Below are 26,312 nucleotides of genomic sequence, written 5' to 3' on the forward strand. Positions count from 1 at the left end.
GAAAATGCATGCGTCTACATTACATTAGTATTTGTTATCAGATGAGACTGTGTCCAAGACAGTTATGTATTTCAGAAATGTACATATATAAATATAAAGCACACAGTTAGCTAACAATGTTTTATTAATAAATGAAAAAAAAAATTATTAAGCATATTGGCACAGATATGCCTATATGCACATATTACTAACGCACCCTTTAAATGACAAAAAAATACTGCACTATTGACTTTACACCAGGTGTTTGTTGGTCAATGCAGTCGTTTTCAGTTACCTCAAAATAGCAATGCGCCAACAATGTGCCTGGACACACCTAGTTTTCAGACCAGCTTGCCCATGGGCGAACACATGGGCGTGAGTGCATTTGCTATTTAAACAACATGGCGCTGGATGTAAAAAAGATAACTGCATCAGGCCGAAACTAGCAAAAAACACATTACGCCTGATGTTTGATAGGGCCCAATAAGTACATTGTGCCAAACATTTTTTTAAGTAAATACATAGTAGTTAAACACACCTAATATAAAGTATGAGCAAAATCACTGTTGAACTAAACTGTGGTAATATATGAAAAGCAAATATCAGATATTTTTTTCTGACACTGAATTGCTTCTTTTCGGCTATTGCTGTTGTTATTTATATATTTAAATTAACATTTACAGAGAGCAAAGATGACTACACCTACACCTAGTAAAAATGGAAAAACATGCTTACGGTCAAAATAAGCAGCTGAAATTATGCCACTACTGCACAAAGGTATTGAATGCTGTGAGCCACAGTACTGAGAGTGAAATGTTTTTCAGTGTGAAATATTGATTGCCTTTGATTTTTTTTTTCTTTTCGCTGTTTGGTCAAAGCAGGCTGTTTTTGTGGCTTATTACTGCATTCTCAGATCAACCCGGAGCATGTGGCGGGATGACAAATGCATTTAAATTCACTCTGCAAACAAGCTTTGCCTCCCCACTGATGCATCAACATGATGGCTGAGCATGATCCAGAGACACAGACGGCTGGAACAGTCTTCAGATTTGTGTTGGATCGCTGGATTCCATGATTAGAGGAGTGCATAACGAAAGACTAATGCTCAATCAACACCACCCTGAGATGTTGCAGATGTCTGATTTTGTTGGTAAAGTTCTACTCCAAATCTAGAGAACAGTTTGTCTGCAATACTTTGACAAATGATCCATTTAGTTCGGAAATAGCTGAATAGTTATCTGCTTTAATCAAAGCAGATTTGTTTGTTAGCTGCACTGATTTGCATAATTTAATGTCATTTCTTTATATCCAAATTCACACCAAGTTGGAGCGGTTAGTCATGCCGCCACAGACAGCGCACGTCCTGAGCCTTCAAACCCTCATCAATGGCCCGTTCAGAGCAAAAGCAAGAAAAACTCACTGTTTCAGAGAGTCGGTCTAGTAGGCTTGTTGCCATAGTCGTGTGTTGACGGTTCAGCCGCAACACCGGTTACATCACTTGTCTACCGCGGCACCACCATCGTTTAGATTTTTAGAGTAGTAAAAATCATTTAGTTCAGTTAGAGAACAGACACTACAATTAAAAACGGACCGTGCAGTGTGAGCCGAATATGAGTCGCAGCACAGACCAGCAGCAGGAGTCAGATTTCATTTATCACGAGAGTGAGGAGCTGACTGACAAGACGTCTGCGGAAGATTTGGTTTCAACACGAAATGTAAAAGCGCCTATTTAAGTAAGTTTGTCATTAAGAATAACAATGAACAAACCATTCAAACAACTGCTACCCCCGAATTGGCGCTAAAGCGTAAGTAAAATGGGTCTGGTGCGTGTCCAGTGGCACCATTATAAATGCCTGTGTGGTCGTGCGCATTTTACTTTCGCTTTAATTAACGATTTAAAAGCGAGGTGCAAAAGAGGGCACCCCCCCCCCCCCCCCCAACTCGAGAGTCAAATGTCGCCCATGCTTGTAACCAACCACGTCAACGTGCAGGTGGGCTTTAGCATATCATTATTACTATGCTGTGAAGCAGGGGAGTCTCAAGAGAAGCCAGGTTATACCGGTATATTTTACTGTTGAAATTAAAAATCGGGTACATTTAGCAATATGGTGGGTGAATTATGTACTGTATAAGATGTATATTACGATGTTATGATGAACTATATGCCTTTCTACACTGACGTTGTTCATAGCATTTCTAAGGATGCTAATTTTTAGATGGCAGACTGAGAAGGCGAACGGGTTTGTGTAACATTAGCAACACATTATTAGCTGTTTGATAACATAGTCAAGCAAAATTATAATAATTACCATTATGTGTCTGATGTTGTAAAGAGCAATACATAAAACGCATTACCATTCTGATACATCGAATTGTAGACGAGCGTGTATAATTCACTCTTCCAGAATCAGTTTCTGGGTCAAACATATATGGCTGGATTAAACCAGTATTTCCATTTTCCATTATGCAGTGTTTACTGCAGTAAAATTGACAGAGTGAGTCAGGTATTCTGAGCTGGTGTGAGCGAGTGGATGAGGGGTTAATTTGCATATCCATGGATCCGCGTATACTAAATGAAGCAATGGTGTAGAATTACATTCAAGCTATTTTAAGGCATGAAGGGGTTTTTTTCACAGGATTTTTTTTTTAAATATGTCATTTTGGTCATCAAAGATGAGTTCTAAGGGATAAAATAATTGAACACAGGGGGACTTTAAATAAAGAATTTAACAATTCTGGTTCCAATTCTAAACGATTACGGTTCTGTAACGGTTTGTGATGGAGCTTCTCCATTCCTCAAAACTGTCTCCTTAATGTTCTTTAGATCATGCATATTGTAATTGTTCATGTGGGGTTTTACTGTTTTATTTCCTGTTGTTAGAGGCGTGGGCCTAACCTAGGAGGTGGGGAATGCTCATTTTAACTCATTTAGGAAATATCAGATGTGCAAATGACAATATTTGTTTTTCTCATGACTGCATGTTGTATTTATTGATTGTTTTTAAACCCTTCTCTTAACTATTATTTAGGGAACTTGCTGAAGTGTATAAAGAGTCAAGGGTTATTTTTACAGAAAATGGTATGTTCCAATTAACTAAAGGCAGGAAAATGTTGCATTTAAGGGTTTTCAGAAGTGAGGCAGTGGGAACAGAGAGTGGTTTTGAAGCTTGATATTAAGGTTGTTAATGCTGCTTGAGCATGAAACTTCGGTCTCCAACAGTTAGTAAGAAGTTGGTGCTAGTTTTAGTACTTCAACTGTTCTAGTTTTTAGACTCTTTTTGTAACCTTTGTTTTTATTTCTGCTCTTATCCATTGTTTTTATGGACCTTTTGCACTTCCTTGCCTTTAAAGTATTAAACCTCATTTGGAACAACCTTTAAACGGATGCCTAGTGTGATTCTCCCTGTGACCAGCCTCGGGTAGCCTACCTATATAATAATACCTATTATATATAATATAATGATATTTTTAGAACTGTTAAGGAAAAAAAGAGCAATTCCACTGCAACACTTGCAAAAGTTGTGCTTTTGTTTTATGAGCTGGCATAAATGCAATCCTATAATTGGCTTTAACTATACATATACATGCAAAACAAACACAGATGTTCAAAAGTTTGGGGTCTTTTTTTGTAAATAGATACTTTTATACAGCAATTATACATTAAATTAATTAAAAGTGACAAAGGCATTTGTAATGTTAAAAAAGTTTTATATTTCAAATAAATTTTGAAACTGAAACTGGTTTCAACATTGATCATAAGAAATGTTTCTTGAGCACTTGGGCATCAGCATATCAGAATGATAACGAAGGATCATGAGACGGAAGACTGGAGTAATGATTCTGAAAATTCAGCTTTGCCATCACAAGAATAAATTAAAATGTTACAATATATTCAAATAGAAAACAGTATTTTTGATCAAGTAAATGCAGCCTTGGTGAGCATAAGAGACTTATATAAAAAAATTTTTTTTAAATCATTCAAAAAAAAACCCTGACAAATGCATAATGTGTATCTTTAACTATGAACATATTCAGAACCAGACAGAAAGAACACTGATTTAAGTCTCACAGAAAGTTGTACGCTATGTTTGATTCACTAAAAATAACTAAATCAGTCATTTGTTCTGAAATCTGACTACACTGTTCGCACTTTATGTTGTTGATTCACAACAAACAATCGACAGACAACAGATTACACTGACTAAGCTGTATGTTTTTTGATTCCATTCACTACAAAGAATAAGCTCACAGGAGTCAGATACAGCAGGAAACTCTGTCAGATAATTTTAGTATGGTATTTCATGCGCATCAGTGAAAAGAATTTATGTGCGAGAACTGTTGATGAAACCTAATGTTATTCAGTTCTGGTATATTAAAAAAAAAAAAAAACAGTAAAGAACTGCTCACAGAAAGACACAAAAAAAATCAACAAGAAAACAAATCTTGTTACCTTTCCTCCCCCACAGTCAGGACAGATGGCGGGCTGTAATTGTGATGCGGTGAAGCCTTCGGGGGGTGCTACTCCTTCACCATACAAGTTGAATCTCCATTGGACAGTTTGTTTGGGGGTGGCATCTGCAGGGACGCCCTCTGGTTCCAGAGCTCCATATTCAGGCCCCCGTTCCTGGGCTACAGCAGTCAAAAACTGTTCCTGATTGGAGGATTGTTGTAGTAGGAGTCTGCGGGGGATGTCGTAATGCTGCAGAGGTGGACTGGGTACCTGGTACATGATGGCCTGCATTTGAGCAGCCTCTTTGAGTGGGCACACACAGGGTTTGTGCTCAGGAATCAGGGGAATTGTCCGTACTGGAGTGTTGAGAAGGGAGTTTGAGTTTGAGTTAGGGTTCTGAGGGAGGCTTGTTAAGGATCCAAACTCATCAGTCTCTCCATGCCCAATATCCATGCTACCAGTGTAGGAGGAGAAGCTTCCAGAATACGAGGAGTGGCTCCCGGTGGCGATACCGCTGTCTGTTGAGCTCTGCCGTCCCGCCTCTTGAAGGCCTCTAGGGTGAGGTGGCTTGGATGGGGGCCGAAGCCCTCCCAACATTACTCCACATAGACGCTCGTCACTGGACGTGCTGACAGAACAGGCTGTAGTTTTAGATCCTGCAACTCCTAACAGGGGCGATGATGATGGTTCAATGGGAGTGGGGTGTCTGACTGGCTCGGGCCATATCGCCATGCGGCTGCCCAGGCTGTTATCAGAATGACTGGTCTCAGAGGAGGAGCTGGAGATGCTCCGATCATCTCCTGCCAAGGAGGCGCCATAACTGAAGGTGGAGGCTGACAAATTATGACAAAGAGAGGGCGGATTAACAAATGTTTGCCTGGAAACATTTGTTAGCATTGTGCATGCATTTAAAAACGCAAGTGACACAAAAACTAATGATTTGATTTTTATTATGGTGTAACAGAAGAATTTTTGAAGAATCTTTACATGTTCCTTATAATTGTATTACTAAATGTGGCAACACTTTAGAATACCGTTCCGTCATTAATGAATAACTACATAGGAGCAAATGAGTTACACACTATTAACATTCTAGTAACTAGGCTACTATTAACTAACAAGAAACTCTGATTAATAAATCAGTAAGTAATTGTACATTGTTGGATGTGATAATTCACTATTAGCTAATCAGAAACTACTATTTTTTCATACCTCCCAGAAGACAACAAATAAATTTAATATACAGGTTCATAATTATAATTTGGATAATGTAAAATTAATTATAAAGTCTCAAAAGACTCAAGTATTACCAAATCCTAGTTACTAGTTATTTGGATCAGTATTCTAAAGTGAAAAGCATGACAACTCTCTGAAGTCATTGTAAGCTTTTGAGGGGGTTTCTAAAGTTTTGGATAGTAATGACTCAAGTGTTACTGCATCCTTCAAAAGGAATTACAAATTATTTGGATCAGTATTCTAAAGTGATGATCATAAAACCCACTAGTGATGACTCAAGTGTTACCAAATCCATCTGAAGGAATTACTATCCAAAACCTTACAAAAACCTCAGAAGATTACAACGACTTCAGTCATTACTAGAGAGTTATCATGTTTTTCGCATAGAATACTGATACAAATAATTAGTAATAACTTCTGAAGGATGTGGTACTTGATACTTGAGTTATTATTAGTGGGTTAACATGATCTTCACTTTATCATTAATTATACATTATGCATTATTCATATTAATTATGAAACTGTATATGTAGTTCTCAGTAGTCGTCTGGGAGGTATGAAAAATAGATTATAGTGAACTACCACATTTGACTATGCACTATTACTTACTAATTCATTAATCAGAGTTTATTGTTAGTTAGTAGTTACTAGAGTGTTAATATTGCATTACTCATTTGTTCCTGTGTTGTTATTCATTAATAAAGGAACGATATTCTAAAGTGTTACCCTAAAAGTTTTTCATTGGTATTTCACATATTTTTGTACAATAAATGGACCTGACAACCTACACTGCTAGTTATCACTTTGTGCTCTTTTTCTTCTTACATGATAAAATAATTTAAGCCCAAATCAATATATTTTGTCAGTTTATTTCTTTATCTATACTTATATATAAAGAAATCTAAGTATAAAGTCAGTCGGTCATTATCACAAAATAAATCCCTTCAGAATGAAGTTTCAGGATATAGGATATCCCTTACAAAACCTTGTCCTCTGCCATGTAATAACAATAATAACAAATAAGGACTTCAATTTCTGTCTTTTTCCCACACAAAGCAATAGAGTGACTATTATGTGAAGGCTTTTATGATAATTTATAGTGCTTTTATGGTCCTTTTGGAGCTTGACAGACACTATGAACTGACACAAAAATGATCCTTTTGCGATCCACTAAAACACAGAATACTTAAGAAAAAAACAACAACAACAACAACAACACGAAGATGAGTAAATTATGACAATTTTCATTTTTGGATGAACTATTATTTACACACAAAAAAAACTTTTATTTTATAACAAAATAGTCTCCTCTGTGTGTTTATGTTATGTATGCCTTTTTGATTACCTGCCAAGCTGTGGTGGCTACAAATCGACAGCATACTGAGTCGTTTCTCTAGCTCACTGGCCTCCTGGCTAATCCTGTCTTCTATAGATGATGGGTTAGCATTGGGGTCTATGGAAATATTACATTTTAATTAAACCAATACAGTGAACATTCATCATTCATACACACATGCACCAACATATATCCTTCACAAACATGCACCAGACAGCACTGATTTGTCTCTGAGCATTAAGTCATATATAATCCATCACTGTTCTATCACTGTCTCTGCTGGGAGAATTACTGGAGCCACTGGCCACATTTATCAGTTTTTCCTGGTACGTCACAGACACCACTTCACAGCAATAATCTCTCACACAAGCACTCACGCGGACACACACAAGTGTATCCACACTCGCACACGGGAAGCTTTGAGACCTTCTTTTGAATATGGCAGTAGGTTGGTCATTCTCTCTCACAATAGAATAAATCAGGACACTGAATGCAAAGTGCTCAAATAAGACAATAAATCAGTCAGAAGAGAACAAACGGGTACGAAAAAGACACAACTGGAACAGAACAAGAGGAAAAGAAAAGCAGAATATAGCATAGAAAAGTTGATGTAGAGGAATAAAGACTCCCAGGCTCTGCACAGTTTAGTGATAGATATTTTTGGCATCTTATTAGCATGAAAAGTCAATTTCATGCCGGTCTAAAGTAGTTCAACAGGCATTCAAGCAATGCTACGGGCAAAAAATAGACTGAAAAAATCAATATCACACAAGCAAGAACAAAATTGAAACACAGCAATTCTAGAAACAAGTAGTTGTGTAGTTTTTGTTGAAATACTTAAGATAATATTATACAGTCTGAGTAAGCTGCTGAGTGTGTGAATATGAAAATCTGAAAGAGAATTTGCTTTTTACATATTTAAAGAGGTTTGGCATTGTACCATTTATCTGCTCTGTGAAATTACTCTAAAGGATACAGAATAAAATGAAATGCTGAAGAAGAAGAGTGCCTTGGCTATCAATACCCTACACCTTATTTATTAATGGCAATCTGAACTGCACAACCTTTATTGAATGTCAAAGGTTAAAATACATCAAGTGCACTTAATTAATGACACTTAATGACAGCTAGAACAACTGTTCTGACATCTCAGTGTGAGGGATGACAGGCGAGAACTTGATGTGCTTGTAATGTGGCATTACATAAATCGGAGAATTCAGAGAACGTGCCATCACAAACATCAAAGCAAACAAACGTTAAGGCTTTTTATTATACCTTTATGCATTCATACAGTAATCACAGAAATTGGGAGAATTTATAGAGGAAATTGTTTTCGCTGTGATTATCATCATCAAAAAGGCACTATACAACAATCGGGCTGAAAATGATTGTATTGTCCCTGTGGTTGGTTCAGCAATTTTGAATGATCATATTTTTAAGGCTGTGGTAAACAACATCAATGTAATGAAGGGGTAAATAATAACACTTGTCAAAAAATGTGTCCACAGAACATAGATCACCTCTGTAAATGGGTCTATGTAAATATGTAGTCATTTAGCACATGCTTTTCCTCCCTAAAGCAACAAAGTACATTTATTACGAGAAATGGCCCTGGAGCAGCCCTGGTATTATATTAGTGCTTCGCAGATCAATCTTTGTGTGGTTTGAACCATCCTACAAGCTCTCTGACTATGTAGAGAGCCATTTTAACTATGGCTGTGCTAATTTTAGCCATGGACCACAGAAAAGCTTTAAGCCACTTCATGTCCATATCCTTCATTTATGTTACTGACTGTGTGTCAGCTCTCTACAGAATTCTGTTCACACAACTCATGACAGCATGCAACCTTTCAGCAAGATCTTTTCGTTTTATCTCAATATCATTGGCTCAGCGGCTTAATTCAGTGATTCTCTGTGCCTCAGTGTGGCAGTTTGATCTATAAAATGATATGTCAAACTCATTAAGGTTTAATATACTATTATGCTTACATGGTAAATCTATCTAGGACCGATCAATAAACTAAATGGGAATCTTACATTGATTTTAGGACAATAATTCAGTATTCGGGAAGTCATGTTATAGGTTCCATTAAAAGATGTGTACCACATAGATATTATTATCCTCCGTCAAGATGGTGCCATTGAGTGGTTCGATTTAAAAAGTGATAGCCATTACGAAGCAAGACTCATTAAAGTTCATTAAACTTAATGAATATGACTGACTACAGAACCCTGTTACTGCTAGATGTAAAAATCTGCTAGTGCCTTTTTAGTAATAGAAATATGACATTATAATCACTGATAACTGTGTCTGTGACACAAAGTAGCAGAATTTGCCTTATGATAATAATAATAGTACAAATTAGAAGTTCTTTCACTAGCTTAAGTGAACAAGTGTAATCCACTAACAAATACATTTATTATGAACAGTTTCGGAATTATTTACATAACTCTTATGGACTGTTTGGGGTCTCAGAGACTCCAGGGCTCAGTCAGCGTTTTTGATCTTTTCACAAAATGTCATGGTCCCTTGTATGAATCCCTGAACATGCAATTTATCAAAAGAAAGAACAGACCCTCTGGTTTTATACTTTTGTACAAGTTTCATAAAATCGCACTTTTGTCAAAGACTACATCTGGATCAGATTCAGAATGATGATCAAATATAGATTGAGTAGATCGACTCCAACACCCCTAATGTTGCACAGTCCTGTAGCTCATCCTGAGTCGACATTTCATTAATATGTATGTTGATGATTGCATTATTTTACATATGCATATGATTACACGATGCCTAATAGCGCCCCCTACCTTATAACAGTAAAAAACAGTACACGGAAAACCGTAAGCGTTTTCTCATAAAAGATGAGATAACTCATCAGTGGTAGGGAAAGAGTTAAAGACATGAAAAGTGCAATAAATTCTTAAAATTCTGAATTAAAACAGAATTTTAAGTTCTGATAATTATTTATTGTTTTTTTGTTTTTTTTGGTTTCTTTCTCAGGAAAAGCAATATAGAGAAATGATTCTACTGCTCATAAAACATTCACTACTAGGCTTAAGATAACCAGTTTAGATGGAAAGGATCTCAAACTGACTAGCTGAAGATATTACTGTAGCTATACCCATTAATAGACACTGTACTTCCTTGAAAATAAATTCCAGCATAGCGTTACAACAACCATCATTAAATGACCCTTCATGATATAATGTTTTCTAATCCCCCAGTTCTCCGAAAAACCAAGCCCATGCTGATTCTGGTTTTATTACGAGCTCAGTCGCATTCTCTTTCTACAGCAGACTCTCCTCTTTTCTGCGTTAAAAAAAAAATGTATGGGTGATTTTCTGGAGTTTCATGATTTAGCTGCTCCATGTCAACCTTTCTCGATCATTGTGACAGTAGCTCGTAGTAGCCAAAGCAACTTTTCTCTACGGATATGATGAGACACGCATGGGCAAGTGACGTTTGTAGACAATTTCCTGGAAAAAACATTCTTTCAAGTCTAAAATATAAACACTTATACTTGGCTTACCATAGTGAATCAGGGTAAGACAAAAACACGTTTTGAAAGAACGATTGACTTTAGTTTCACATTTCTGAGAAGCACATGCCTACTGTGTGGAAAAATGGAGGGATGCAGCCTTTAATTCGATTAGATTAGATTAATATAAAAGGCTAATTTAATAATTACTAGTATTTTACATTTACATAATTGGAGTCTCTGGGACTCCAAACATAAAATCAGCAGTCATTCTGAGCAGAACATGAGGGTGCCGGGAGAAATAAAGAGAGAGAGAAGGAAACTTGACACCACATATCAATCTTACATAGAGCTTGGACACAGATATGCCACATGCAGCTGACAGCTCACGCACATCAAGCCAATGAGGCCAACATTAGCAGCTTTGAAATCTCCGAACTGAGATCTTACATCACACACCTCCACAAATATGAACTCACCTGGCAGGACTGGTTGCAGTCCAAACGGCCCCCTGCTTGGTGATATGCCACGAACAATGCAATCGAACAAAAAACTGATCTGTTCTCCTTCTGCACACGCAAGAAAGAAAACACCAGCCCCTATGGAGACAGGGAGAAAAGAAATAGCTTCTTTTTATTCAATATAGCTGCCGTTTTATTCAAAAGACATAATGTACCATTTCAAATTCAGATTGATATTAATTGCCCATAGCATCGAATAGAAAATTAGTTTCAGTAATGACCACAATAGCGGTCACAAGATTACAACAAATGAGGGAACATCGAGTCATTTCTCTGAGCAGACGAGAACATTCACATTTCACTTATTCAGTATAAATTAATTATATAGACTAATTCAAGCCAATGGAACCAAGAAAATCTGAGTTCATACATCATTCAAATAAATTCATCAGGCATTCAAAGTCTATAAAGTAAAGTAACTAAGGTAATTGAATACAGTGATGTTTTATCACTAGATATTGACTGACATTTTTTTTATGAACAATGCTGATTATTTTTGTTTGTGCACTGTGGAAAAGATTAGGTTTATTAGATTATATTGGCCAAATGCATGGAAGTTATATATCTGATAGGTCCACAGCTTTTCAAATGAGAAAAAAAACTGTGTTAATAAAACTAAAGTGTATTTTTGCACTTTTAATTAAGCATAATTAAATAAGAGGAGGATTTGTGTACCAAGAAAATCCTTTTTGGTGCCCACACCTCCTCTGCGAAGGCTGAAACACCTTATAAACTAAAAAAAAGTGCTGGCAAAAGCATGAATGTTTCTGAAAAACAAGCAATTAAATAGCCTTGAGGCTTCAAGTATAACAGGAAAACTGGGGAAACAAAAGCCTTATTTGTGACAAGATGCATTAATGATTCATCTGCAGGCAGATTATGACTGCTTTTCTTTGTAGGACATGATGAGGAAAGAGACTTAGGCGGTCTTTCATGGAGGTAAATATAGTCCTGTCAAATCCCTGAGCATCACTGTGGAGACGGTAGGAGTGACAGCCCATTACAAAAATAACCATAACACCCTTAGCACTTGGTTTCATAATTCATAAACATACTGGTAGGCTATTAATACTGGAGACATGTGGATAAGTATGTGGCTATTTATTTACCTTGCCCAAATTTTTAGAGAATAAAACAGGCCTACACATGCTTTTGCTAAACCACTATTTTTCATTATGAAAATAGAATATCCAGATGACTCTGCTAAAATGTGCAGTATGCAAAAGAGTGCATTACCATGTCCCAAAATGCAATGCAGTTGAACTTACATTTCCAACATTACGCATGGTCTGTAAGTAATATCAGTGGTGATTTAAAAAAAAAACTGTTATTGATTTTTGTTTAAAGTGCCAAATGTTTTCACTTTCACTTTTTCTTTAAATAGTAAGCCGCATACAGTGTATACTATGGAAGCTTGTTTCTGCCACAAAAAAAAGACTTTTGATCTCACAATTCTGACTTTATATCTTGCAATTCTGACTTTATTTCACGCAATTGCTCGTTAATATCTTGCAATTCTGAGAGTAAAAAAGTCAGAATTGTGAGATGTAGCTAAACTCACAATTGTGAGATAAAAAGTCATAATTATCTTTTAAAATATTTTATTCTGTGGCGGAAACAACCTTCCATAGTATACTTCACAGCATTCAATAAGTCAGTATTCCATTCCAAACATAGGCATTCTCTGACATACTTTAATTTTACTTTCACAACTTTTTATACTGCATAAAAAAAGCTATACAAATTGTAATGTCTCACATGCAACATTTGTAATCAGGTTAAGATCAAACACTTGCAGATTTATGTAATTACAATTGCATTGTCAGATTCAACTTGTTTCAGATCTCATGACATGTTTTTGCATTACTGATGCCAGCCAAACTGTTCCATAAATGCCCTACCTGACAGCAGGGAAAACAGTGATCTACAACCTGTCTAAGTCTAACTAAGCCACTAAACAAACTCACACCCTTTCAGTCTCTGAAATCAAATGAGACGGTTGACACACTCACTAATTGCACTGCCAGTATGTGTTTTGTCACTGCGTGTAGCCTGTGACATTGAATCGCACTGGAGACAGCAACAAGGCTATATTTTCAATTTAATTCACTCCGTCCCCCGAGCAGCCAAGTGCTGAATTACACTAATGGCAGTGGGAGGGACATGACCTCTGTGTGGCAGAGACCAATTGGAGTTCATGGTTGTCAAACTATAATGAGGTAAAGCACTGGCTAACAGATACAAGCTTCAGACAAGGTAATTATTTCATTGTATGCATCTAAATGTAAACTTGGTGGTCTTAATATCTTAGTTTCCTTGTCTGTTTTTATGGATTTCCATTTTCAAAATGCATGCGGTGGTACTATTGGCTGTAAAGAAGATTCAAATTCTATCTAATTGAACCAGCTCGTTCCCATTCAGTCGGTCACGTTCGACGTACGTCAGACGTACCGACGAATTGGGATCACTTCTGGGAGCCCCTATCAGCTTCGAGCTATCTAGAACCGGCCAATGAACAATTGGCGTGCGAGATTTGCATCTCGCGCTCCGCCCCGCACTGCGGGTATAAACAGGAAGCGAGAGCGAATGCACGCTGTCATTCACTTTGGAGCCAAACGGCAGATGAAGAGGACTCTCATTCATATTAATGAGTTTATCGCTGCTATCAGCAAGAGTAAGAAGACCGGAGAATCCAGGAGACGCGTGTTGGAGAGACGGCACATTTCAGCGGGATCCGCGCTGACTCATCGGCTGCCTCTGCAAGCAGAGAAAAACTGCTGTTTTCACAGCAACAGCAAATCTGTTGGTCTGGTTGGGCGTTTTCCTGCTGAGTACAGGCACGGGCTGCACTACAATCCCGAGTGCTTCAGCACAGAGCGTTTCCTCACAAAAGAGTACACGGGTGACGCTGCGTCTTTTTCTGGATGCGGTCGTTCCGCAGTACTGGCTGTACTGACGGTCACAATCGCTCTCACGTGTTTGGGCAAACAGCACGCTAAGGCGGCGTTTGTGGATGACTCATGTTCCCGCAGTGGGAACATGAGTCATCCACAAACGCCGCCTCAGCGTGCTGTTTGCCCAAACACGTGAGAGCGATTGTGACCATCGCGGAACTAAGATCGAGACTCTCCTACCTCCGGGCTGGGGGAGTCCCCTTACCCATCCCACGAACCAGGTCTACCCCTAACCCGGGTGGACCTGCTTCTTTGGATGGCCAGGGTGATCTGAGGATCACGTTTAGGGCAAACCCGCCGAGTGAAACTCCGCAGGCCCCTATTCCCTCGGTTCCGCAGCCGGTAGAGCTCCCGAGAGAGACCGCTGGACCCTCCCACGGGAGACCAGTGGTGTCTTTCGGAGCTCCGGTAGACGAGCAGATGTCGATCGCTGCATCGTTTCAGTCCTCGGAGGATGAAGGGTCAGCTGTACTGCCTCCCTCTGGGAGAGTGGCAACGGCTGCCCCGGACCCCGAGATGACTGCTATGCTTGCCCGGGCCGCCGAAAGGGTTGGGCTCGTGTGGAACCCTCCACCGTGTCCCGAACCCTCTAGGTTGGATGATTGGTTCCTCGGGGCGGCTCGCGCTGGTTCTCAGCGTCCCGCCCCGACACCTTTCTTCCCGGAGGTGCATGAGGAGCTCACGAGGTCGTGGACGGCACCTTTTTCTGCCAGAAACCGACCGAGTGACTCCTCCCCCCTCACTACCCTCGACGGCGGGCCAGCCAAGGGTTACCTGGGGATCCCGCAAGTGGAGCGCGCCGTCGCGATGCAACTGTGTCCGGCGACCGCCTCTAACTGGCGCGGTGACCCACGTCTCCCGTCCCGGGCCTGTAAGTTCTCTTCCGGTCTGACCGGGAAGGCTTACAAGGCCTGCGGACAGGCTGCGCCCGCCTTGCATGGCATGGCGCTGCTTCAGGTCCACCAGGCCCAGGCGCTCCTTGACATGCACGAGGGTAGGCCTGACCCAGAGCTCCTCCGGGAGCTCCGGACGGCGACGGACCTCGCCCTCCGGGTGACGAAAGTCACCGCCCGTTCCATTGGTCAGGCGATGTCCACACTTGTGGTCCAGGAGCGGCATCTCTGGCTTAACCTGGCTGATATGAGGGAGACCGATAAATATCGGTTCCTGGACTCCCCATCTCGTCAGCTGGGTTATTCGGCGACGCGGTCGAGAGCTTTGCCCAGCAGTTCTCGGCCGCCCAGAAGCAGACGGAGGCGATCAAGCAAAAGCCCCGCAGCAGCCTAACACCGGCCGTCGGCGTGGGGCCGGCCGTGGGAAGGACGTCCAGCCCGCTCAGGCCGCTGCCAAGCCAGGTGGCAGGCGCCGTCGCAAGCGACCCTGAGACGGGCCGCCCAGAGATGGAGGAAACTGCTCTGAGGGAGATGGCTGCAGCACCACTCCCTCCCCCGGAGGAGGGCCGGGGGAGAATCTTTTGTTTTTCTGTTCCGCCGCTGGCCCCAGTGCCAGCGGCACCCAAAACTTCAATAAAAGAGCAGTTTCCAATATCTCTGGGTACCAAGAGAGCGCGCTTGGCGGTGGTCGACGCTCCCATGCCTCGCCACCCTCAAGTACCTCTCCCTTCGCCAGCAGGGGACGCCGGCTGTCGGGACGCACACAAGCGGCCTCCCCACACTCGCACGTCCCCTCCGCGGATGCAGGTAAGTGTTGCACAGCACACTCAGATCCCGCTTCGGGCCGCTCCCATGCCGTCCGAGCCGGATCCCTGCGCTCCGCCTCGCTGCCCCGCTGCGGGTACGTCTGTGGTGCCGTTGATCCCCCTTGCGCGGAGTCTGGGAGCCTGGCTAGCGCTTCCCAGCCCGTCTCGGTGGCTCCTCCGTACCATCAGACTCGGCTATGCGATTCAGTTCGCCCGGCGTCCCCCCAAGTTCAGGGGCGTTCACTTCACGACTGTAGTGGAGGCGAACGCCCCCGTGCTCAGGGCGGAGATCGCTGTCCTATTGGCGAAGGACGCGATAGAGCCGGTCCCTCAAGCCGATATGAGGTCCGGGTTCTACAGCCCGTACTTCATTGTACCCAAGAAAGGCGGCGGGTTACGACCGATCTTGGACCTGCGATTCCTGAACCGGTCCCTTCACAGGCTGCCATTCACGATGTTAACGCAGAAACGCATCTTCAGGTGCATCCGTCCCCGAGATTGGTTTGCAGCGATCGACCTGAAGGACGCGTACTTTCATGTCTCGATTCTCCCTCGACACCGGCCCTTTCTGCGCTTCGCGTTCGAGGGACGGGCATATCAGTAGCGCGTATTACCCTTCGGCCAGTCCCTGTCGCCCCGCGTCTTTACGAAGGTTGCGGAGGCGGCCATTGTTCCCATGAGAGAGCATGGCGTTCGCATCCTCAACTACCTCGATGACTGGCTGATTCTTGCCCAGTCGCGAGAGCAGTTGTGCGAACACAGGGACAAGGTGCTCAGTCACCTCAGCCAGTTGGGACTTCGGGTCAACTGGGAGAAGAGCAAACTCCGTCCCACACAGAGGATCTCTTTTCTCGGTATGGAGATAGACTCGGTCGCCATGACAGCGCGCCTCACCGAAACATTTTCAGAGGCTCCTGGGGCATATGGCATCCGCAGCCGCAGTAACGCCGCTCGGATTGCTTCAAATGAGACCGCTTCAACGCTGGCTACACGATCGAGTCCCGAGATGGGCGTGGCACAGCGGTTCCCTCCGTGTCCAAGTGACTCCGAGATGCCGCCAAACCTTCGGCCCGTGGTCGGACCCTTTGTTTCTCCGGGCGGGAGTTCCCCTAGAGCAAGTGTCCAGGCACTCCGTTGTCTCCACGGATGCCTCATCCACGGGTTGGGGTGCCACGTACAACGGGCTTGCAGTTTCGGGTCTGTGGACGGGGCCTCAACTGCAATGGCATATCAATTGCCTCAAGTTGTTAGCAGTTCGTCTTGCACTCAGCCGCTTCAAAGTGCCGCTCAGAGGCAAGCACGTTCTGGTCCGGACGGACAACACTGCGGCCGTAGCGTACATCAACAAACAAGGTGGTCTACGCTCCCGTCGCATGTCGCAACTCGCCCGCCATCTCCTCTTATGGAGTCAGAAGCATCTGAGGTCGCTTCGTGCTGTTCACATTCCGGGCCTGCTCAATCGTGCGGCCGACGAGCTGTCACGTCAGCAGGTACTTCCGGGAGAATGGCGACTCCATCCCCAGGCGGTCCAGCTAATATGGAGTCGTTTCGGGGCCGCACAGGTAGACCTGTTTGCCTCCCCAGAGACGACCCACTGTCAGTGGTTTTATTCCTTGACCCAGGGGAACCTCGGGTCGGATGCCCCCGAGTATGCAAGTATGCGTTTCCCCCAGTGAGCCTTCTTGCGCAGACACTGTGCAAAGTCAGGGAGGACAAGGAGCAGGTCTTGTTGGTTGCTCCGTATTGGCCCAACCGGACCTGGTTCCCGGAACTAGTGCTCCTTGCGACAGCACCTCCCTGGCCCATTCCTCTGAGACAGGACCTCCTGACTCAGAGACGGGGCACCCTATGGCACCCGCGTCCAGACCTCTGGACACTCCATGTCTGGTCCCTGGACGGGACGCGGAGGTTCTAGGTGACCTACCGCAAGCGGTAGTTGACACCATCACTTCCGCTAGAGCCCCCTCTACGAGGCGCCTCTATGCGTTGAAGTGGAACCTGTTCGTCGATTGGTGCTCTTCTCGCCGAGAAGACCCCCGAAGATGTGCGATCGCATCTGTGCTTACCTTTCTACAGGATGGGTTGGAGCGAAGGCTGTCTCCCTCCACCCTCAAAGTCTATGTTGCCGCTATCGCCGCTAACCATGAGCTAGTAGATGGAAAATCTCTAGGTAAGCACGATCTGATCGTCAGGTTCCTTAGGGGAGCGAGGAGATTAAATCCGCCTCGTCCTCCCTCTATACCCTCTTGGGACTTAGCTCTGGTGCTTACTGCACTACAGAGAGAACCCTTTGAGCCTCTGCAGTCAGCTGAGTTGAAAATCCTGTCGTTAAAGACTATACTCCTGATTGCGTTGGCCTCCATCAAGAGGGTAGGGGACCTGCAGGCATTTTCGGTCGACGAATCGTGCCTGGAATTCGGGCCCGGTAACTCTCATGTGATCATGAGACCCCGGCCTGGATACGTGCCCAAGGTTCCCACTACTCCCTTCCGGGACCAAGTGGTGAGCCTGCAAGCGCTGCCTTCGGAGGAGGCAGACCCAGCCCTAGCTTTTCTCTGTCCCGTCCGTGCTCTCCGGACTTACGTGGACAGAACGCAAAGCTTCAGGACCTCAGAGCAGCTCTTCGTCTGTTACGGAGGACAGCAGAAGGGAAAGGCTGTCTCCAAGCAGAGGATGGCCCACTGGATAGTGGATGCCATCGTCTTGGCTTATCAGTCTCAAGACGTGCCCTGCCCGCTCGGGTTAAGAGCCCACTCCACTAGGGGTGTTGCCTCTTCCTGGGCGCTGGCTCGTGGCGCCTCGCTGACAGATATTTGTAGAGCTGCGGGCTGGGCGACACCTAACACGTTCGCTAGATTCTATAGCCTCCGTGTAGAGCCGGTATCTTCCTGTGTGCTCACTTCCCATAGTCAGTAACACCGAAATGCCTGTTCTAGTGTCGGCTTGCTGCGCCATTCCCTCCCCTATGGTAGACGGATGCGTGCGCTTATTCTGCTCCAGTCGAGTTCCCCGGAACGGCGAACCCTGTTGAGTCCTCCGCAATCCGCGGCAGTCGGACGTGGCGGAGCATTCAACGCCAGGTCTAACACTCGTATGCATTGGTGGAACTTGTGTTAGGCTAGGTTCCATATGTAGTGACCCCCACGGCGGTCCCATATGTGGATTCTTCCACGTTACGGCTCCCTACGGCGAGCCCGTGTCTTTCCCTCGGCAGAGTCTCCTCTGCCGTTCCAGGTACATGTTGTTCCCCCTCCACTAATTGGCCGGGGCCACCCCTGGGACTTCCGTATGTTGTGCTGCCCACGGTCAGCCCATACGTGTATTCTCCACATGTTAACTCCCTCTGGGCATGATGTGGCTTCCGCAGCTGCCTTCACAGGCACGCTTTCCCAGCGTTATCCAATACAGTCAGCTGAATGGGTCTTGCGGAACAGCAGCTTGGACTCTCCCTGCGTGAATTCCCGCCCGCATCAGATCGGGGTCTGAAGGGCTCATCGCTGGGCGCTGGAAGTGGTAGTAACTCTGGCGTTTTCCATAGGGGATCCCAATTCGTCGGTACGTCCGACGTACGTCGAACGTGACCGACTGAATGGGAACGTCTCGGTTACGTATGGTAACCCTCTTCCCTGAAGGAGGGAAAGGAGACGTACGTCCCGTCGCCACAGTTGCTGTACCATCACTGCAGGTTGAGCCACTACGTTTGGCTCCTCAGTGAAAAACAGTGTGCATTCGCTCTCGCTTCCTGTTTATACCCGCAGTGCGGGGCGGAGCGCGAGATGCAAATCTCGCACGCCAATTGTTCATTGGCCGGTTCTAGATAGCTCGAAGCTGATAGGGGCTCCCAGAAGTGATCCCAATTCGTCGGTACGTCCGACGTACGTCTCCGTTCCCTCCTTCAGGGAACGAGGGTTACCATACGTAACCGAGACGCTTTATACAGATGTCTAAGCCCAGAGATCATCTGCAGATCTTTTATTTTCCATTTTCTGCACTGATTTTGAAGGAACATCTGCTAAATGGGTTTAAATATGGTCAAATGTGTAAAAACACATCTAAAAATATTGAACATTTATGATATAATTTGAATAAGAATGATAAAAAATACATTTGAAAAAATGTATGCTCTGATTATTTAACTGGTTTTCTCTTGTTTATGCATGTGTGGTAACACTTTACAATAAGACTTAATTTGTTAACATTAGTTAATGTATTAACTAACATCAACTAACAATGAGCAATATATTTATTACTGTATTTGTTTATCTTTGTTAACGTTAGTTAATAAAAATACAGCTCATTATTTGTTCATGGTAGTTCACAGTGCGTTAAATAATGTAAAAAAAATTACAACTTTTGATTTTAATAATGTATTAGTAAATGTTGAAATTAACATTAGCAAAGAATAATTAAATGCTATAGTTTATGTTAACTAATGTAGTTAACTAATGTTAACTAATGAAACCTTATTGTAAAGTGTTACCCCATGTGTTTACAATTTATTTGTGTGACAGCCTGGCCAAAAATGATGTCCGTAAAACGTAGTTTGCTTCATCGCATAATCACAAATAAATCGAACCAACTCTAAAAAAAAACTACGCAATATTAACAAATCTTTAACAATATTTAAATATTTGTCAATTTTAGGCTGGAAATCACTTTCGGCCACTACTGTATGGAACTTTCTAAATGAAGGAGTTCTTTTTGTGATAAAGAGCTTTTTGTAAAGTTCTGCATGTGCAGTGTCCATAGACATGACTAATGTCGTACTAATGTACTACAACAGCAATGAGAGTCTGGTGTCCAATGTGAGCACCCCTGCCCCCTCAAGTTCTTCCACTTGGCATGAGACCTTTCACATGCCGCCTCACCGCCTAAACACATAAAAATGCCCAGAGTTCCCAGCACAGCGCATTAAAACAGCATCTAACATATATCCTGAACACTTTTGGAGTGAAAAATAATTATTATGATTATGATAAAAAAACGTCAACTGTCATTGACCCGATGTAAGGAAGTTTCATATAAGATGGAGCATTAAAGCTGCTGAAGCTACAGAACAGCTGCAGACGGATTTGCCAGAGAGGCAGCTGGTGGGTTTCACTGGTGCTAACGCAACATCTTACACTGGAGCATATCACACATTACCACAATCTGTGTGGGTGCACAAAAGTACACCGATTTTCACATTTACTTTTGGCAAACACCTCTGTGCTACTTCCACCACACAGAATATCACTAAGACCAAGTAAAAAAGAGGCAGAGGAGGAGACGACTTTGTACAAGAACAAAGCACTCAACTCAACTCAATTATCATGGGATTCTTCTCATTGAATAAAATGCAGTATTCTGCCAAAACAACATAAAATGTCCAAGAATCCATTTGCATCTCAAAAAGATCACATGTCAAAGAAAATAAATTCAAGAATAGCACTGAATGAGGAAAAGAACAACAACATGAACTTACAGTACCCACATCTTGTCCCTCCCTCAAAGACAAATCCATTAGGAACGGCGCCATAACGCCTCAAGTCCGACAGTTTCCATTGGCCGATGACAGTCGGAGGGATGTCTCTGGCGATGACAAGCAAATTGTTGCACAAATGCAGCGAGGCGGGGCCACTTTCTAGTTTGGTGCCAGGCTGGACATTGACGTTAAACCTGTGAACTGAAAGAGAGACAGGTTTATTATCAGAGAGAGTGACTGCATCAAAGCAAAGCTGTGAGACATTCTGGAAAGGCCTAATTTCAACAAGCTTACCATTGTATATAAAGAAACTAAATTCTAGATTTCTATGTATTTTGAATTAACATATTAGTTGAACAATTGTTCAATTTTTTTAAAAGAGCATATACTGCATTTTGGTAATATGACTCATAATCCAATATTATGGGTTCCCACAACCTTTGACCATTCAATTTCCATATTTTTTTCTAGTTTTATGCGAACACTTGTGAATAATGTTTTTTAGAATAATATTGAATCAGATTTACTCCGCCAATCAATCATTCGATCATCAACGACTCAACAGATCAATTCACAAACAAATCACAAGAGTGATATCTTATTGATAATATATTTGAAAGATCAGGAGATAATTACTATAAATTTCCATCACATTTTCAAGCATGGAAAATTCCCTGATATTTCCACAATGTCCATGACTGTGGGAACCCCAAATGACTCATCATGAGTGGATTTTTATGTCTTTTTTAGGAACAGACAAATTTGGAGTACATTTATTTCAAGTTCAATATATCATTTATGGGCCTGATTAAGCAACACAGGTGTGAATATAGACTCCAAATCATTGGGGAAAATACCTCAATTTATCATAATAGAGGCAAGTAATCGATACATTCCAAGAGGGATTAATGCCCAATGATACAGTTTACTTGCAGAAGCATGTGTGTGTGTGTGTGTCTTGCAATAGGATTAATGCTTTTTACTTCATAATTCCTATTCCATTGTGCACCTTGTCACACATACATAACACTCACAAAATATTTATCCATCATATATATTTTATATTATAAGATTTATAAATACAACAACACACTCTCACATCTCAATCTATGGTCAACTGAAGCAAGGCAGTCTAAAGTCACTGACACATCAGTTAGGGGACTTGGTATAGCAGAGTGTGTTAAAGCAGTTTAGAAGAAAACTGATAAGAGCAACAGAGCAGAATGAGACATCGGCACCTCGCTTCACCCGACTCCATCTATCATCATTCTGATTTGCCTTAAAGACAAATAACCAAACAAACATGGGACCTGAAAACCAAGGAGGTATCAGAGCGGAGACGACACATACATTCAGAATAACAGCTGACAGACAAGAGTTAAATCATTCAACATTTTAGCTGCATAGATGGAAATGAAAACTTTGATTTGAAATAATCTGAATTCATCTGAACCAATTCTTGGATAATATGCTAGATGTTTTTTAGTATGTGTTACTTTGTCAAATGCATGTTCGAGAAAAATTTGAGATCGTATGGACTATCACACATCACAGGGTCCCAATTATAACTTTGCTGCTTTCTCAAAGGGCACGCCACACCATTCTGACTTGAGAGTGTATGTGTATGTGTGAAAGCAAAAGAGTCGACCGCCTGGGTGTAGGTGTGTGTCTGTACGTGTTTTTCGAGGGTGTCTGGGATTAACAGACCCAGTAGCGGTCTTGACTCATATAGTGCCCTGAGGAGGGAGATCAAACATTAGCTATGTTTGCTAGAAATACATTTAAAAAGTAAGAATTAAATAAAGAGAACACATTTTTTAATGAAATCCATTCTTAAAAAATAAGTAATTATTCACAGTATGTAATGTATATGCTGTATACTAAAAACAGACAACAACATTGTCAAAATGATCCCTGTTCACTCGAATCTGCGAAAATGACTAAAAAGGCTGTATTACGCATGCCAGGTCAGTAATTGGCGGTCACTTTGTCAAGAAATTCTCAGAGAACAAGTAATACGCATGCACAATTGCAAAATTCACAAGTTCATGTTTTTGTTATTTACATGGAGACGGTAAAGACATCGTTTTCAAAACCTTGCACTTTGAAACCTGCTTTCAAAAGCTTGCGTTTGCCCAAAAATGCCGCTTTTGTGTAAACGAACGGGCAAAACGGATAACGAGTTTTTCATTTTCAGTTGAAAATGGTGTCATGTAAACATGCCCTAAGGCTGTTTTGGTGGTTTTTGTTAAATACCGGGAGCTTGATAGCCATCAGTCATTTTGGACTGTCGTTGTAAAAAATTCTACTTTGTAATCCACATTAAATAACAAGCGACTGTCATTGCATGGCTGTTGGGATTATTTTTTACAAACAAACAAACAAAAATTACTTTGTGATCAACATAAAAAATAACAGCATATGGGTTTGGAACGAGATGAGGATGAGTAAATAAAGACAGAATTTTAATGAATGCCCATTTTCATCTGATCACTAGACATGCACACATGCTCTCATCTCACCCTCCCCAAGGCTGTAGCGTATACGAGCATCCCAGGCCAGAAGAGTAACTCTGTTGTCGAAACCCAGCATGACAGACTGGCTCAAGCAGAGCAGACTAAGCGCATAATTCACTCCATCAAACCCCTGAAGAGCCTCCAGTCCACAGATATCCCTCAGCATGGCCTGATTCCTCTCCCGCTGTCCTTTACTCTTCTCTCCACGCTCCTTATACACCAGCAAGGACAGGCAGTCTGAGACAGTCAAGATTACAAATTCATAAAACATCAGAAATACATCTTAAACTAACAAAAACTGCCTAAAATCACAATGATAATGTCATGTTTTTTGGATGTTTACTGTGAGAGTATCATCCAAATACTTTGGAGTTCCATATAAACACCACTGTGCCATTGTGCAAGCACCATTACCATAAATGCACCATGGTACCATTCAAGTAAAATAAAATCATTACAGTTACATGTACTATACCCTAAGGCAATAAAACGTCTACATTTCCTTTCATTTCACCACTGTGTTGCACAACAATTCCAGCAGTTGAAATTATAATTTGCATAATCATCATCAGGAATTACAACTGACAAAGTAACACAGTTACTGAGCCATGAAATATAAGCTGTCTCTTTCCATAAACTATTGTTGCGTGTGTGTGACAGCATCAAGCTATAGTCTCTAGGACGACTCCGCTTGTTGTTTTGAAAATGTGGTGATGTTTTGTTTTTATGCTTCTGTACAAAACAACAAACTACTACATCACCAGACTTCTAAAACAGTATGCGAGAGTCGAGCAGCTGTCATAACACACACATCAAAAGACACAGTGATCCATGAAAGCAATTGGAGACTAACCTATTAAACAATGACAGCTTCAGACAACAGAGATCCAAAAATGACCTATCCGCTAGTCAAGTTCACCTAAAGAAGTGTATGGCTTGCAATGTGAATGCAGATGCTTATCATAAGGGAGACCAAGGACACTTGTCACATTTTTAACGCCGAACAGGGAATATTTATCAGGGGAGGTTTATTTTTTAAAAGTCAATGTCTGCATAGATGCATACCTTCAAGTTATGAGAACTAAAAAGCTTTTGAACATTTCTACATTATTGGCAAAGAAAAAGGTTAATTGAACAACACTTTTGATCTTCACTACCACTATAGTAACAAAATTAATGAAACAACAAAATGTAAACAATTATAAAAAGTAAAAATTATATATCTAGTATAAAAGTATATATTTAGGGATATGCTCAAGCGCCCTATCTGATTAACACTATTGCTTTGGCCATCAAAATATGCCTTTAATATATTTATAACATTTAAACTGCATGCACCCACGATTTAGGCTACTTGTCAACTATGGCAAAATATGATGGTATTGGTTTTGTTGGATTCTAGTTTGTAGAACAGAAATCACTAAAGGTTCTAATTTAAAGGGGTTTTGAACAAGGAATTTCTTGGAATTTTCGCTTTTTTTGTGCGACATTACAATTTTAAAGTGTACATTGTAGCTGTTGTTGGTTAAGAACAACAACTCGAGCCACGAGCCAGAGTGAATTGCGACATCGTGACGCGTGCATCGAGTGTCATTCCGATATCACGCATAACGACCGTGCCACGGATTCAATACCTCACATAGCCTACCGTCACGAGAAAAAAACAACCGTGACAGCGCTATGTCAGGACTTTGCTAAGTAGAAAGTACGTTTAAGAAACAAACCAGCTTTTTAAATGTATTTCACCAGCTAATCTCAACTCTATTAAACAGCAGCGCAAAAAGTTTTACCTGCTACCGGCGAAGGTTTCCGAAGAATCACCCATCTGTTTTTCCACTGTAAACGCAGGGAAACAAAACAACAAACAAAGGTAGTGTTCGTACAGACTACTAAACAAATATTTAAGTTATCAAACAATAATGAACGATACAGCAAAAGTAGTTAGCGTTGTTTTTAACCACCTTTTTCCCTTCTCGGAGTCTGACTTGTCCCTCTACGACAACCGTATCCGTCATCTTGTGTCATGGTTCCCGACAGCTGTGTGCGGTCCGCGGCAGTGAGGGGGTCACTTTCAAAATAACCCCAGAACTGTCTGCACTGCTGTAACACGCACAAACTCTCTCACCCACATAACTCTGACATGCATTGGCCCTCCCTCTAAACAGAGACCTACACAACAAGGCAAAGGTTTTTACAGTTGTTCGGGGGGTCAAGGTGCCAATTTAATTTACAACACCTGGCCAAGAGATGCAGGCATTCTTGCAAGTCTTAGACAGTCAAGCATGTGGTTTAAGAGACATGTAAACAAACATGGCATCATGTGAGCTTCTCAAATACAGTTAATAATCTATGCAATGATTAAAGTAAAACTGTTTAACCACATAAATAAATTAAACCGGTATGGTGATAAGATGTCAGACTCGGAAGGGGCGTCATATGCCAACTGTAACTGGGGAATAGCTACAGTTAACACTGAAGTGTCAGCATCATGTAGAATTTTGAATCTTAAATAAGTGTCTAGCCTAATGGCACAATATAGACATCAATAGCTGCAAATGACATAACTGTAAAGAGGCCTTTCTTGTGTAGTTCAGAATGCATTTACTTGAAGTAACCTGATGATATTCATGAAATTACATTTATATTACATTACAGTACATTATTAACATGCTTTC

General features: G+C 41.9%; 1 protein-coding gene across 4 annotated transcripts in view; it reads right to left on the minus strand.

Annotated features, from left to right (window-relative positions):
• The window catches only part of dok7b (docking protein 7b), a 30,031-nt gene extending 4,300 nt beyond the window's left edge, over positions 1-25,731 (minus strand). Inside the window, exons 1-7 of one of the 4 annotated variants that reach the window (XM_079811440.1) lie at positions 25,599-25,695; positions 25,428-25,473; positions 23,644-23,874; positions 21,122-21,322; positions 10,963-11,082; positions 7,011-7,118; positions 4,430-5,262 (exon numbers count right to left, since the gene is read on the minus strand). In XM_079811440.1, the coding sequence (XP_079667566.1) occupies positions 4,430-5,262; positions 7,011-7,118; positions 10,963-11,082; positions 21,122-21,322; positions 23,644-23,874; positions 25,428-25,473; positions 25,599-25,652 (1,593 nt within the window). In that variant the 5' untranslated portion in view covers positions 25,653-25,695. Of the gene's footprint in view, positions 1-4,429; positions 5,263-7,010; positions 7,119-10,962; positions 11,083-21,121; positions 21,323-23,643; positions 23,875-25,427; positions 25,474-25,598 lie in introns of all 4 variants that reach the window. The other 3 variants (XM_079811441.1, XM_079811442.1, XM_079811443.1) reach the window with 3 other exon arrangements.
• Between the last annotated feature and the right edge of the window lie 581 nt (positions 25,732-26,312).

This window comes from Gobio gobio (assembly GCF_949357685.1).
Source record: "Gobio gobio genome assembly, chromosome: 3".
Lineage (NCBI taxonomy): Eukaryota > Metazoa > Chordata > Actinopteri > Cypriniformes > Gobionidae > Gobio > Gobio gobio.